This window comes from Capricornis sumatraensis, chromosome 13 (assembly GCF_032405125.1).
Source record: "Capricornis sumatraensis isolate serow.1 chromosome 13, serow.2, whole genome shotgun sequence".
Classification (NCBI taxonomy): Eukaryota; Metazoa; Chordata; class Mammalia; order Artiodactyla; family Bovidae; genus Capricornis; species Capricornis sumatraensis.
In genome coordinates, this window is record NC_091081.1 from 11,357,278 (window position 1) to 11,371,900 (window position 14,623).

General features: G+C 40.6%; 1 protein-coding gene and 1 pseudogene across 25 annotated transcripts in view; both read right to left on the reverse strand.

The window, feature by feature from the left end:
• Positions 1–14,623, reverse strand: part of SNAP91 (synaptosome associated protein 91) — a 163,571-nt gene that overhangs the window by 23,467 nt on the left and 125,481 nt on the right. For 7 of the 25 annotated variants that reach the window (XM_068985029.1, XM_068985043.1, XM_068985026.1 and 4 more), the window contains 6 exons: positions 14,546–14,623; positions 14,315–14,386; positions 13,819–13,902; positions 12,504–12,587; positions 2,442–2,576; positions 752–901 (listed from right to left, as the gene is read on the reverse strand). In XM_068985029.1, the coding sequence (XP_068841130.1) occupies positions 752–901; positions 2,442–2,576; positions 12,504–12,587; positions 13,819–13,902; positions 14,315–14,386; positions 14,546–14,623 (603 nt within the window). Of the gene's footprint in view, positions 1–751; positions 902–2,433; positions 2,577–12,503; positions 12,588–13,818; positions 13,903–14,314; positions 14,387–14,545 lie in introns of all 25 variants that reach the window. The other 18 variants (XM_068985031.1, XM_068985025.1, XM_068985023.1 and 15 more) reach the window with 11 other exon arrangements.
• LOC138089630 (tRNA (cytidine(32)/guanosine(34)-2'-O)-methyltransferase pseudogene) lies at positions 10,502–11,483 on the reverse strand (annotated as a pseudogene).

The following is a 14,623-nucleotide window of genomic DNA, read 5'->3' on the forward strand; positions in this document are numbered from 1 at the left end:
GATTCTCTCCTTCACTTACCCAGCTCCAGTCACTAATGTCCATGGAACTCCTTGAGTGTGCCAGGCAATCATCTGTCCCAGTGCCTTTGCATCGGCCATCTCCTTTGCCCGCAAATTCTTCCCTTCAGATATCCATATGATTCATTCCTTTACCTTTAAATCTTTGCACAAATTTTACCTTCTCAGTGAGGGCTACTCTGTAGCACTTGCAAACCCTCTTTGGCTGTCCTGTTTTTTCTTCATGGCACTTACAACCTAACATATTAGATAATTTATTTATTTGAAACTATTTAATGTTGTCTCTGCCCTGCTAAGCACTGTAAGAACAGAAATTTCTATCTGCTTTGTTCACTGACTTATCTCTAGAGCCTGGAAGACTGCCTAGTGCTCAATAAATATTTGTTCAGTAAATAACTGAAACTAACCTGGATGCTCAATTGGTAAATATGTTATTTCCAAATGAAATAAAAAATTAAGTACTTTATTTAAGATAACACTTAGATTTCACTCTACATGCTCTCTAATTAAACCTTTGGTAATTCAGATTAAAAGTGGCCTCCATGTTGCTTGTGAGACAGTGGCACAGGGACTGTATATCTTCCAAGGAATTGTACTGGGTAAAACACTAAGAATTTCTGTCTACTCCTTGACATACTCACCTGTAAGTGAATCCAGAAACTATACATACAAAAAATATATATAGAAAAAAATTCATATATGATTCTGCTGAAGAAACTATTCTATTACTCACTGCCAACTAAGCTGGCAAGAGATGAGTCAAGGTCACTCCCAAGGGCTTTGCTTGCCGCCATTGCAGGACTTGGTGATACCAGTGAGATGGGTGCAGGCTGCCCAGTTGGTGCCATGGTTGGCATCAGAAGATCACCTAGACCATCAAACACTAGAAATCAAATAGAACAGGTTCAGAATAATTGCAAAAGAAATATGCAAAATCAAAGGGAAACGCTTTTGAAAAAGAATGAAACAAGTACATTTACAATCTTACCAAAGAAGGCATTTAATCCATACTTTCAATGACTATAACACCAAAAACCATCTCTACATATGGCTACTCATAAAGTATGGAAATACTAATGAACATGAAAGTGGAAAAAAAAAATTGTGTAACGTTCAGCAAAGAACACAGACTTGGGAATCAGAATTGGGCTCATGTCAGCTGCCTGCCTCACTAGTGTGTGACTTTGAGAAAGTGACTGTCTGAGTTTTTATTACCTGTAAGTGGGAAGAGTACAACTACAACATGGATTTGTTGTGAAGATTAAACTAGATGATATATGTTGTGCCTTTACTATAATGCTCACTCAAAATAGGCATTTGATATGTGGTAGTTACAATGCCTACTTTTATAAAAATTCTTAAATGAGAAAGAAAGTCCGAATCTCCTAATTCCTATGAAATCAGTGCTGGAATAAAATCTGATCTGATGATTAGTACCTATTAATAAATATCTGAAAAACATACTGCAGAAGTAAGAATTTTGATTTTTGTTTCTTTCATTGTAGTAGTCACTTCTGGTTCTAACTTTAAGGGGATAGCTACAATATATGCTATTCTCAGTATTAAGAATCATGCTATTATTGATGGTTCCTGATCAGCATGTAACAAATGACCATTTGTTTAGTTCCTGGAATACAGAAAGACTATTCAAAAATGCTGGCTCATAGGATTTGTACAAAAGCTTCTGCTGATACCTATATCAAAAGTTTTATGGTTGCTAATTTTTTATATATATATAAAAAAACAATGCATATTTACCATACACACACCACTCTACAATAATTCTAAATTAAAAAAAGGACAGCATTCAACTCAGCACTGGCAATGGAAGCAACCAAATTGTCAGGCAGAGGATATAGTTAGGGTGTTTCTGAAACACAATTACCAAAAACTCACCAATTGAAAATTTGTAGTAGGGACCCAGCATGAGAAGAGTAGAATGGAAGAAAATACAAACAAAATGACAGCAGGATGAAAGGTTAAAGGCAGGCAAAGAATACTATTCGTGTCAACGTCATCAAACGGAGGGCCAGGCAAACTTCAGAGAGTGTAAGCAATAGCAGTGGGAGTGTCTACACATTGAGATACTGCACAAAGATTTAGCACAAAGTATTTGTTTTCCCTTAACTTTCTCCAAACCATGTGCATATAAGCTCATGCAAACAGATGGTGAGCATGTTAAGTTAAATTTCTGCTAAAAAATAAAAACAAAAACAGAAAGGGACTGCAGGTTATTCTTAAAGCCACCAAAATGTATGGAAAATATTTACTTAGGTTACAGAAGGAGAGGTTTATTGAACAGTTTTAAAACCAGGTCTTTATTCAATATTTGCTCATAAATTTCCTGATATCACATGAACCTGAGGTGGTGCACTTTAGAAACAGAACAAATAAAAAGAATATTTGAAAAATCACTGCCTCACCTGAAGGATCAAAGGAGCTGCTGCTAGAAGTTGAAGGCGTTGTTCCAAAAGCTGCCTCAAAATTGGGCTGTAGCAGGTTATTCTGAGCTGGAGTCACTGGCGATGGAGAAGGAGCCATGAAAGAACCCCCAAATCCTGGGAAAAAATAGTTCCAGAAAAATATAAGCAGAAACAACTAAAGATAGGTAAAGGCCAATAAAACAGAGTCAGCAGAAGTAACAGAAGACCAAAAAGGTATTGAGTGCATATGGATGAGAAGGCAATGAAACGCAGGTGGAATAGTTTTTCAAGTATCTCAAAATCTGACACGTAATAATGAGAGATTTAATTTAACTGGAAATCAGAGAGCACATAAGACTTAATGTCCCTGTTAAGAGAACCTGCAGCAATCCAATCTACCGTTATGATGGAGTACATAAAGCTGAGATGGTTTCACTATGGTTAAACTTCAGATAGTTATTTTTGTATTTAAAATTTATTTCTTCAAATCATAATACCAGGTTCCTCGAAAAGGCTTAGTTTACACATTGGCTCAGTATAATAATAAAATGCAAATCAGAAAAATATGCATGTATCCTGCCATCAACTCCTCCTTAATATATTTCTTATATGTTCCAGTCCCATTGCCGCCATTGACAAATTTAGGCTCACCCAATACAACACGAAGCGGGTTTCTGCCTCTAATCTGTAGCTCCTCCAACCTAGCCTTTACAGTGCAGCCAGAGCGATCTTTCTGAGTAGAAAATGCTGATGAAGTTACTTCTCTAATATCCTTCATGGGCTCCCCAGAACTTTCAGATTCATATAATGTGGGTTCCTTTATATGGCAAACAAGCACATCTGTCTCTGGACCCATTTCTCCCCTCGCTGTTAACTCAGTTGTGGCCATAATATATCACAATGAGTCAAATACCAGCCCCAGGAGGGCTTCTTTGCCTCCTACTGCCACCCACAGCTACCAGCCACAACAACCCTACCCCTCCCACACCTGGTATACCTGGGTGATGTGTCCTGCTTCTGTGTTCTCAGCACTGGTACATCTCCCCACCCTACCTGTACACCATACTTTATTTTCACCCCAAGTGCCCACCCTGGGGATGGCTTTTTGGTGTCAGGAACTGTCTTTTTTCATCTTTTCCACGAATACTCAGTCAAATGTCTAAAACACTGAATTAACACTTATTGAAAGGAAGGTACTTTTGAATTTAGAAGGTGAGGAGAAAACAGACTTCAAATTAAATGTTTCTCTTTTGAAGCCTGTAAGTAAATCACTGCTCTCAATCAACAGACAGAAGCAGAGCTCACTGTATTGCTTCTGTACAAAAAGATGCAAGGATTCCCTGGTGGCTCAGACGGTAAAGGATCCGCCCACAATCAGGGAGACCCGGGTTTGATCCCTGGGTTGGGAAGAGCCCCTGGAGAAGGAAATTGCAACCTATTCCAATATTCTTCCCTAGAAAATCCCATGGATGGAGAAGCCTGGTGGGCTACAGTCCATGGGATCACGAAGAGTCGGACACGACCGAGTGACTTCACTTTCACTTTCATGAAGAAAGTGACTCCTTAAGAAGACATTAGATGATGTCCTATTATCAAACATGTATCAAAATTAAAGAAGTCTTTTTTATACTCAGTTTGGGTATATATTTAATATATATATATAAATGTATTCTTTTCTCATCTAGCTGTATCTTTTCTTCACAAAATGCTTGCCAAAAAACATAAAGAATGCTTACAAAAAACCTTCAGCTTACACTTCGTAACAATCAATTTATAATTTTGGAAGTGACTTCCACTGAAATTCTCCAGTTACTATTTCTAACCAGAAAGTCATGCTGTCCCTGGAAATGGATAGTGACATCGGCTTAGGTTTCCTTGCTTAGGTATGAAAAAATGCAACTTGGAGAACTGTTACCTATTAGAAGATGCTCTCTAAAATTCACAGGGACTACCAGAAGTGATTTTAGCAGTATTCAACTGATTTAAGAATCATGTAACCTTCCTGAAAGAAGATAAGACATCCTGTAGATATTTAAAAATATCATAATGAAGCGAAGATGGGATCAATTCAGTTCAGTCGCTCAGTCGTATCCGATTCTTTGCGACCCATGAACCATAGCACGCCAGGCCTCCCCGTCCATCACCAACTCTGAGAATCCACCCAAACCCATGTCCATTGTGTCGGTGATGGCATCCAACCATCTCATCCTCTGTCGTCCCCTTTTCCTCCTGCCCTCAATCTTCCCTAGCATCAGGGTCTTTTCCAATGAGTCAGCTCTCTGCATCAGGTGGCCAAAGTATTGGAGTTTCAGCTTCAACATCAGTTCTTCCAGTGAACACCCAGGACTGATCTTGTTTAGGATGGACTGGTTGAATCTCTTTGCAGTCCAAGGGACTCTCAAGAGTCTTCTCCAACACCGCAGTTCAAAAGCATCAATTCTTCAGCACTCAGCTTTCTTTATGGTCCAACTCTCACATCCATACTTGACTACTGGAAAAACCATAGCCTTGACTAGACGGACCTTTGTTGGCAAAGTAATGTCTCTGCTTTTCAATATGTTATCTATGTTGGTCATAACTTTCCTTCCAAGGAGCAAGTGTCTTTTAATTTCATGGCTGCAATCACAATCTGCAGCAATCTTGGAGCCCAGAAAAATAAAGTTAGCCACTGTTTCCCCAGCTATTTGCCATGAAGTGATGGGACCAGATGCCATGATCTTCGTTTTCTGAATGTTGAGCTTTAAGTCAACTTTTTCACTCTCCACTTTCACTTTCATCAAGAGGCTTTTTAGTTATTTTTCACTTTCTGCCGTAAGGGTGGTGTCAGCTGCATACCTGATGTTATTGATATTTATCCTGGCAATCTTGATTCCAGCTTATGCTTCCTCCAGCCCAGCATTTCTCATGATGTACTCTGCATAGAAATTAAATAAGCACGGTGACAATATACAGCCTTGACGTATTCCTTTTCCTATCTGGAACCAGTCTGTTGTTCCATGTCCAGTTCTAACTGTTGCTTCCTGACCTGTATACAGGTTTCTCAAGAGGCAGGTCAGGTGGTCTGGTATTCCCATCTCTTGAAGAATTTTCCACAGTTTATTGTGATCCACACAATCAAGGCTTTGGCATAGTCAATAAAGCAGAAGTACATGTTTTTCTGGAACTCTCTTGCTTTTTCGATGATCCAGCGGATGTTGGCAGTTTGATCTCTGGTTCCTCTGCCTTTTCTAAAACCAGCTTGAATATCTGGAAGTTCACGGTTCACGTATTGCTGAAGCCTGGCTTGGAGAATTTTGGGCATTACTTTACTAGAAGAAGGGATAAATCCAATTATTTTTGAGGATATGACCATTTTGGTTTTAGGGAAGTTGGTTGATGTGTTAAGGCTGACTTCTTGGAAACATCCCCCACAAGTTGGAATACGGCAGTCGGAAATCTAGGAAAAGGGTGTGGTTCTCTTTGTTACAGGTGAACGTGGAAACAACTGTACCTGACACACAGTTTCTTAAAATTTGGTCAAGAAAGGACAATTTATAATAGGGTCACAGCATATCAGTGTTGGAAAGGACATTAAGACCAGCTGATTCAATCCTATCTTTTCACAGCTAGAAAAGATGCAATGGGAAGTTAATACACCACCCGTGACTCAGTAATAAAAAGAGAAAAGCATGTGCATTTACCCCAGGCTCAACTGCTTAGTGCTGCTGAGTTTCATAAGGTAAGGGGTTCATTCCCATAGATGAATAGGTAACACTATTTAATGAAAAAAAAATCACTGTTTTCTCTATGAAAGTGAAGGTTTAGCCAAAATTGGCATGAGGCTCACCAAAAGACAGGCACATTCTGAGCAATTTTTTAAGGTTGAACTATCTGAGCCACATACATTGCCAATATTTGACCATTTTGATCCTACAAAAATATCAATTTTATATCATTCAACCGAAGACATATAGTCACTCATATAAGCCTCACAATCACTCCAGGAATTTTCATGAATGAGGAAACTGCGGCCAGAGAGGTTAAATAATTTGACTCAGGTGACCTGATGGCAAGTGCAGAGCCAGGATTTCAGAAAGGAATCTTCCAGAACCCTGGTTCTTCTCCACAATACTACTTGGCCTCTTTCCTACAGCCAGGAGTGAGGAAAGAGTTATCCCCTTCTGGTAGGTTTATAAAGTCAAAAGAGATCTGGAGAGATGGCTTTTCCCCATTTATACTCACTTCTTATGAAGCAGGCGCCTTCACAGACCTAGACTAATTACAAAGCTATAAAGTGATATAAAATAACCAACTGATTATTATGTTAAGGAAGAAAAATCTGTCGCTTTACTTTAAAGGAAGAGTTAAGCAGAAAAATGATAGGCATTAATAAGGAGTTTGGAGAACTCCTGTTAAGTGAAAAGTTTTAGAGACTTGGAGTAGAGGTAAGGAGTAAGAGAACACTAATGATGACTTTTTCATTCTCTTTGGTTCTGAATCATATTAAGAAAGTCTGTGCAACTGAAAATAAAGTAATAACTACTAGGCTTCCTGCCTATATATATATGTCTCAGATGTCCCGCAGACATGTTTGAGCTGTCCTACATAAATCACCAGCTGCAGACATACTGCCTTTTATCAAAGATGATCAGTCTTTCGAATGTATCTCTCTACAGGGGAATGGCCTACACACTTAATGAAGTTCTATTAATAGAGACATATCAAAACTGACAGTCGTCATCTACACACATCACTTGGGTCAAGGGAGGACCACGTTAAAATTATTGGTAGATAAATACACTCCCACACACATTTCCCCACACTCACATGTGCTCTGTTATGTTAAAGATGCTGTCATTTCCTTTATTCTCAGTGGTACAGGTATTAAGTCCATTTACTAAAATCAATCTGAGAGAGTCACTATTTCTAAGAACAACAGCCTGAGAACCTTCTGTCTGTTCTGTTTCTGACCCCCAGAGATGAAATGATTGGTCCTCTATAGACCATACCAGTTAGTGGGAACTGTTATTAATTGCACACTGAAAGTTTTTATAGTTTAAATCAGTTCAAGGACTTCCGTGGCCCTGAAAAGCTACCTGTGCCATATGGTTAACAGAAAATGCAAAACTATGAAAGGTCTCCCTCCTACTGCAGGATGTTATTCTCCCAAACCTGTGGAATTAAAACTAGGAACAGGCACAGACCTATGCTAATACAAATTATGGTGCTGTCATCCCAGAATTGTCTCTTATGGAAGAAAATGCTTTCCCTGTTTGATGTCAACCTCAGAAGTTAGGCATATCCCTCAACATACCTAACCTCCTTTAATAGTCCATTTTTACACGGCCATCCAGGAAACTGTCTCCATCTTTCAAACATCTGTATCTTCAGTTGGTATCTCATGAGAGGAATCTGACAGTTTTACTTTTCACTCGGTGAAATAACATTTCATTTGTTATAATAATTCTCAAGTTTCCAGCCAGACTCTGTCTGAGATGTGGGTGATACCTGTATCCCACAAGCAACCTCAATGACTTGGAGAGATTTATTCCGTTAGCCTGTCCTCCTTGGACAAAGAAGTTGCCTCTTCTAGAATGTTCTCTAGTTTCACCACACTAGGTACACCAAATAGAACCTGAAATTTTTACTCAAGGAGAAGACTAAGGTGATATTTTATTCACAGTTCAATTCTGGAATTGCAATTATGTCATAGCTCTAGAAGTAAATTAAATGAATAACAACCAGTTTTTCTGGGATATGTGTCCTTTCAAGACATTATGCATTTAGTCTTTGTTTTTGAGTTTTAAATTACACACTTAAATTTTTTGGAGGGGTTGCTACAATATATGTATTTTTTTATTAGTACATCAAGTTATAAGATCTTATTCACTAAAAACAATGTGAAAAAGACAACCCTCAGAATGGGAGAAGAAAAGCTATGGCCAACCTAGACAGCATATTAAAAAGCAGAGACATTACTTTGCCAACAAAGGCCCATCTAGTCAAAGCTATGATCTTTCCAGTAGTCATGTATGGATGTGAGGGTTGGACTATAAAGAAAGCTGAGGGCCGAAGAATTGATGCTTTTGAACTGTGGTGTTGGAGAAGACTCTTGAGGATCCTTTGGACTGTAAGGAGATCAAACCAGTCAGTCCTAAAGGAAATCAGTACTAAATATTCATTGGAAGGACTAATGCTGAAGCTGAAACTCCAATACTTTGCCACCTGATGCGAAGAACTGACTCACTGGAAAACACCTGATACTAGGAAAGATTGAGAGCAGGAGGAGAAGGGGACGACAGAGGATGAGATGGTTGGATGGCATCGCCGACTTGATGGACATGAGTTTGAGCAAGCTCCAGGAGTTGGTGATGGGCAGGGAAGCCTGGCATGCTTCCATGGGGTCTCAAAGAGTTGGACACAACTGAGCAACTGAACTGAACAGGATGGGAGAAATAAAAGTAAATGAAACAACTGACAAAGAATTAATTTTCCAAATATACAAGCAGCTCATACAACTCAAAATCAGAAAAACACAGCTCAAGCAAAGAGTGGGAAAAAGAACTAAAAAGGCATTTCTCCAAAGAAGACACACAGAGGACGAAGAAACACATGAAAAGATGCTCAACGTCACTCACCATTAGAGAAACGCAAATGAAAACTACAATGAGATACCACCTCACACCAGTCAGAATGGCCATCATCAAAGTCTACAAACAATGCATGCCAGAGAGCATGTGGAGAAAAGGGAACCCTCTTGCACTGCTGGTAGGAATGTAAACTGATACAGCCACTATGGAAGATGGTATGGAGATCCCTTAAAAAGCTAGGAATAAAACCACCATATGACTCAGCAATCCCACTCCTAAGCATATACTCTGAAGAAACTAAAACTGAAAAAAAAACATATACCTCAATGTTCACTGCAGCACTATTTACAATAGCTAGAACATGGAAGCAACCTAGATGTCCGTTCACAGATGAACGGGAAAAGAGGCTGTGGTACATATATACAATGGAATACCATCAGCCATAAAAAGAAACACATTTGAGTCAGTTCCGAAAAGTTGGACGAACCTAGAGCCCATAGCACAGTGAAGCAAGCCAGAAAGAGAAATACAAACATCATATGGATACAAACATATATGGAATCCAAAAAGATGGTACTGATGAATTCACTTTCAGGGAAGAAATGGAGAAACAGACACAGAGAACAGACCCATGGACATGGGGGAGTGGGGGAGGGACAGGGTGAGAGGTATGCAGAGAGCAATATGGAAACCTACAGTACCACATGTGAAATAGACAGCCAACGGGAACCTGCTGTATGACCCAGGGAAGTTAAACAGGGGTGCTGTGACAATTCCTGTGACAAGTGTGTGATGTGGAGGGAGCTGGGAGGGAGGCCTGGAGGGAGGGGACCTTGGCGCACCTATGGCTGACCCCACCTATGGCTGACTCCTGTTGATATATGTCAGAAAATCACAAAATTCTGCAAAGCAATTATCTTTTAATCAAAAAGACAAATTTTTTAAAAAAGATCTTAGTGACCAATGTGAACAGTATTTCAAGATGTCCACAACTATAACATAACATTAAACAAGTAACTGTGACCTCTTTTGGTGGAAAAGTTACAGACACTGCTTTTACTACTGTAAAAGTAATTTTACAATTCTGATTTGCTGCCAGCCTTCAGATTCTGGAGTAAAGCTAAAATTTAAGTTAGTGAAAATAAAAATGTAATGTTTCCCTCCATCAAGTTCACAGATACCCCTGCCTTACCCAAGGTTAAGAACCCTGCTTGTTCAGGGTGTGTTCTGGACATATTCAGGACCCATGGCTGCAAAGATTTAGAGAAGAAGCAAGACCCCACTCAAGAATCCCCTCTGTAGTGAAGATGGACATTCTGGGATGTTTCTTTCCTCTTATTCGTGGCAGCTGCTGGAGGTTCCCACTTGGAGTTTGTATGTTTAGACCAGTTGAGGAGATATTTGAAAACAAGTTCATCAACTCAAGTTCTGGTTTTCTTGACAGCAAACAGCTTCCCAAGTCCTTATCAGATTGTCGGCTAACTTAACACATTAAGAGGAATAATTCACTCCACTGTCTTCCACCTCAGAGGGCTGCAGGGTGCAGCGCTGTGGAGCAGCCAGGGACTGGGGCATCCTGTCCACTGTGCTCATGGGGCAGTCCTGGGGGCGGATCTCCTTGTCCTTGGTCAGCTGACCTTTCTTCTTCAATGTGCATGCCTCCTGGTAGGGTGGTGGGATGGGGGGCTGCCTAGGTGGAGTGCACTTGTATTCTGAGCTGTCCTCTAGGTCCAGTTGGTAACTGCAGTCTGAATCATAGGCGCTCAGGTCCCCAGAGATCACAAAACGCACAATGATGCAGCTGGGGCCATCCAATTGGTTGAAATCAAGAGTGATCCAGCAAGGGTTTGGCCAGGTCCAGCAGGAAGCCTTCAGGGGGGTCGTAACCCTTACAGACAGCAAAGGCCTCGATGCTGGAATTTCGGCTGCTCCTGGGCTTGGCACATAGCACGCTGGAGAAAACACGCAGCTGGCTGTAGATCCGTGTCACATCCCAGCCTCGGAAGATCTTGGCCACAAGGCAGCCCCCTGGCTTCAAGACGTGCATAGCAAGGTTCAGAGCAGCTAGGGGGAGCTGGGCCTGCATATACTCATCAACATTACGGAGGCCGGTTACATCAGGAGCCCCGTCACACACCACTAGGTCCGCGGGGCAGTCTTCAAAGTGCTGGATGATCTCCTTGGCAGTGGACAGCTGGGCGATATCCCCCTGGATCTGTAACACACCTGGTAGTGGAGCCATTGTCTGAAGGTCCACAGCCACCACATGGCCAGAACCCTGGCCCCCAATCTGGCTCAGCGCTTGGCTCCAGCTGCCTGGGGCCGCACACAGGTCAATCGCCCGCGTCACGCCTTGGAAGAGCTGGAATTCCTCGTCAAGTTGTAACAGCTTGAAGGCACTGCGGGCGCGCCAGCCTTTCTCCTTGGCTAGGTGACAGTAGACATCTCGCTTGTCCTTTGACGACAGTCCCATCTCACACACCGTTTGCCCAGGGGCCTGTCAACAGTAAGCTCAAACTTTTGGAGTCGGGAGAAGAGGAACGAAGACAGCCGGTCCGTGAGCAGCACAAGCCTCGGCGAGACCGCAAGCCCGTGAGAAGTCGTAGGTTTTCGGTTTATTTTCCTTAGTCACTCCGAAAGCCTGTTGCGCATGCCTAATGGGGACCAGAGTATGCCACACCTGTCATCGTGGAACACAGTGGCTCGTGTGAAGGCATAACAGACCTGAACTTACCAAACGAGTGCCAGCATCGTATGGCGACGCAACCAATCTGATGAACTGCCGTTCCCAAAATGCAATGGGCGCGAGCAGAGCCACCGGTCTCGCACAGCGAGGCAGAAACATCGCGAGGAACAAGAACTCATATACTAACTTTTGATAGTGCTTTCTCCCCAATTTTGAGATGCTCCTTAATTTTTGGTTTAAGATCTCTAAAAATCATTGTTAACATTTAGTTATGCTATATTTTTATTGCATTTCCTTTTGTATTTACATATAATTTTATTCACTCAAAAAGCATTGTAAAGCAATTATATTCCAATAAAAAAAGAGGGGAAAAAAAAATCTAACCAATGGTGGAAATGTAGAAAAGCTTCTCTTAAGAGTATTCACATATTTCAGACCTAACTGTCAAATATCATGGTACCTTTCCCACAAATTCCTTTAAAAAAAGGAGGGGGCAATACAAGATAAAAATTGCTGAATTAAGCATATTATTTCCTTAATAAAAAACATGCTAACTGAAAGTAAGGCATACTAAGAGCATCTAATGAGCTGCAGGGGTGGCTTGCATACAACTGGGATTTTAAGACCAATTTCATCAACTCCTGGGAAATAATCAACTTTCTATTATACAATGTCTTATTTTCAATTTCATGTCTAAAAGGAAAAGAAGACATGCACCTTAAAATTTATATATTATCTGTTACTTATAAAAATATATCCAAACTTAACTTTCATAAAATACTATTTTATTTTAATGCAATTAATTACCAGCTAGTAGGTCTGCCGATGCTGACGAGCTAGAAGCAGCCTGAGGTGCAGGTTGGGGTTCAGAAGCACTACTTCCGAATGCATCTACCCATTATCCATTATGCAGCAAAAAAGTAAAAGAGTGTGAACAGTAAGTAAGGGAAGTGATTTGCGGAGAAATGCACAGACATGACACTCTGTGGTAAGCCTGTCTCCTGTGGATATGTGAAATGACTGAATGGACTGAATTATGCCCTGACCAGTTCATTCTCTCAGAAGAAGAGTTCTGGATACTTAAAAATTAACACCTCTTTGTAAGAGTAAGAAAATTATTTTTCTTCTTTTTTAACAGGCTAAATCCTATAATCTGTCAAAACAGGATCAAAGTTTTAAAGCTTTTTGCTCAAAGCAAAGAATCCCCTCCCATTAGAACTCCATTAAACAAAATTTAACAAACTTAATTCAGGCAGCAGCTGCCCTGCTTGTATCAAAGTTTAATGATTTTGCCACAGGTTTTGAGCCTCTGAATGTCACAAAGTGTGACACCTTTGTACCTCTCATATTCCTTTCATGACACTCACCATAAAGCGTCAATGTATCCTAACTATTCAATGTGGGTTTCACTTGCTAAGGATGGTATTTTAGCCCACAGCATACACATTTATGGAAATCCATAAAGAAATCACTCCAAACGTGGACTTTCCCCAATAAATTTACTGCTAACAGAAGACACTGAATGTATCATTCAAATGAGTAGTTCTAGAGTTAACTCAGTACATCTGCCTTTCTTCCAACAGCATACAGGAAAAGAAAAATGCATTTAAGTCAGTGAAACATCTAGTTCTCTGGGAGGATTTAGGAACATTAAACTCAACATAAATAAACACTATGGAATAATGCAATACATCTAGAGCTTATGCTTTCAATTCTGACTGGCTTATCTTTTTTCAATTCCAAATTATCTATGTTTATATTGCTTTAAAGAACTTGGAAATGTTGATTTAGCTGACAGATCAGGATCATCAAGGAAGAGCAGTAGCAGGAAATTCCAATCAGTTGATTCTACATGAGGATGAATGAAAAGTTAAAAACACAAGACTGCAAAAGAAAAATCATCTGGTTTTGTTAGGACATGCACTAAAAAATAGGATGAGCTGATGAGGATGAAGATGATGATGACAAAGAAATGGAAAGATCTTAAAAACCTAAGTTCACATTTAAAAGATGAAAATAACTTCACATAGTCAAAAGAAAAAAAAAATGAAGTACAAAATCTCAAAACTATTCTGGGGTGGGGGAAGGATTCTGTGAGTGTTGAAGGTGGAGAGATACGCACCCCCAAAAAGGTCCATCACACCTGAAGAATCCACTTTTGCTGGCAAGGCAGTGGTTGCAGGGGATGGTGCTACAAACGTATCCACTGGAGCAAAGCACAGAACAGGACAAAGGGCACGTCACCCAAAGGAAAATGAAACCCTGAGCCCCGACAAATAGCTTCCTGAGATTTCGTGTCGAACAGCAGCAAGATCTATCCTCTAAGCCAACAGATTTAAAAATACATATTTCACTGAAGAAAATAAAACTTGACCCCCTGAGGTCACAGGATGTAGTGTGAAAAAGAGTTTTTCTCTTTTCAGTTGGCAGCAAATTTGAAATATAGGGGGTCATCAATTGGGGATGGACCAAAAATGAGATTTTTAAGTGAATTTTGAGTGTAAAAGAACTCAAGACAACTCTCATATTTTTGCATCTGTCTTTCCACACATACCCCCCCACCCTCACCCCTACCACTAAAACATCTCGGAAGGCTTGACCTTGGCAGAAACACTCACCGGATAGGAGGTCAGCAGTGAGAGAGCTCTCAGGCACAGGAGAGGCCCCTTGTGGTGGAGAGGAGAAAGCATCTTCCCAGAGTGAAACAAACCAAAACCAAGCAGAAGTGAGTAGAGAGCTGAAATCACAGTCAGAAATCTAACAAGTGCATTATCACAGGGGTGGACAAAGGGCTTTTTCATGAAATCATCGAGGCAAACTCACGTAAAGAAAGGGGGCTTTGGCTTTACCTGTCCCAAACAGGTCTATGCTAGGAGCAGCCTCTGGCTTAGGCGCGGGGGCGACTTCAGGAGCAGACTCAAACAAAT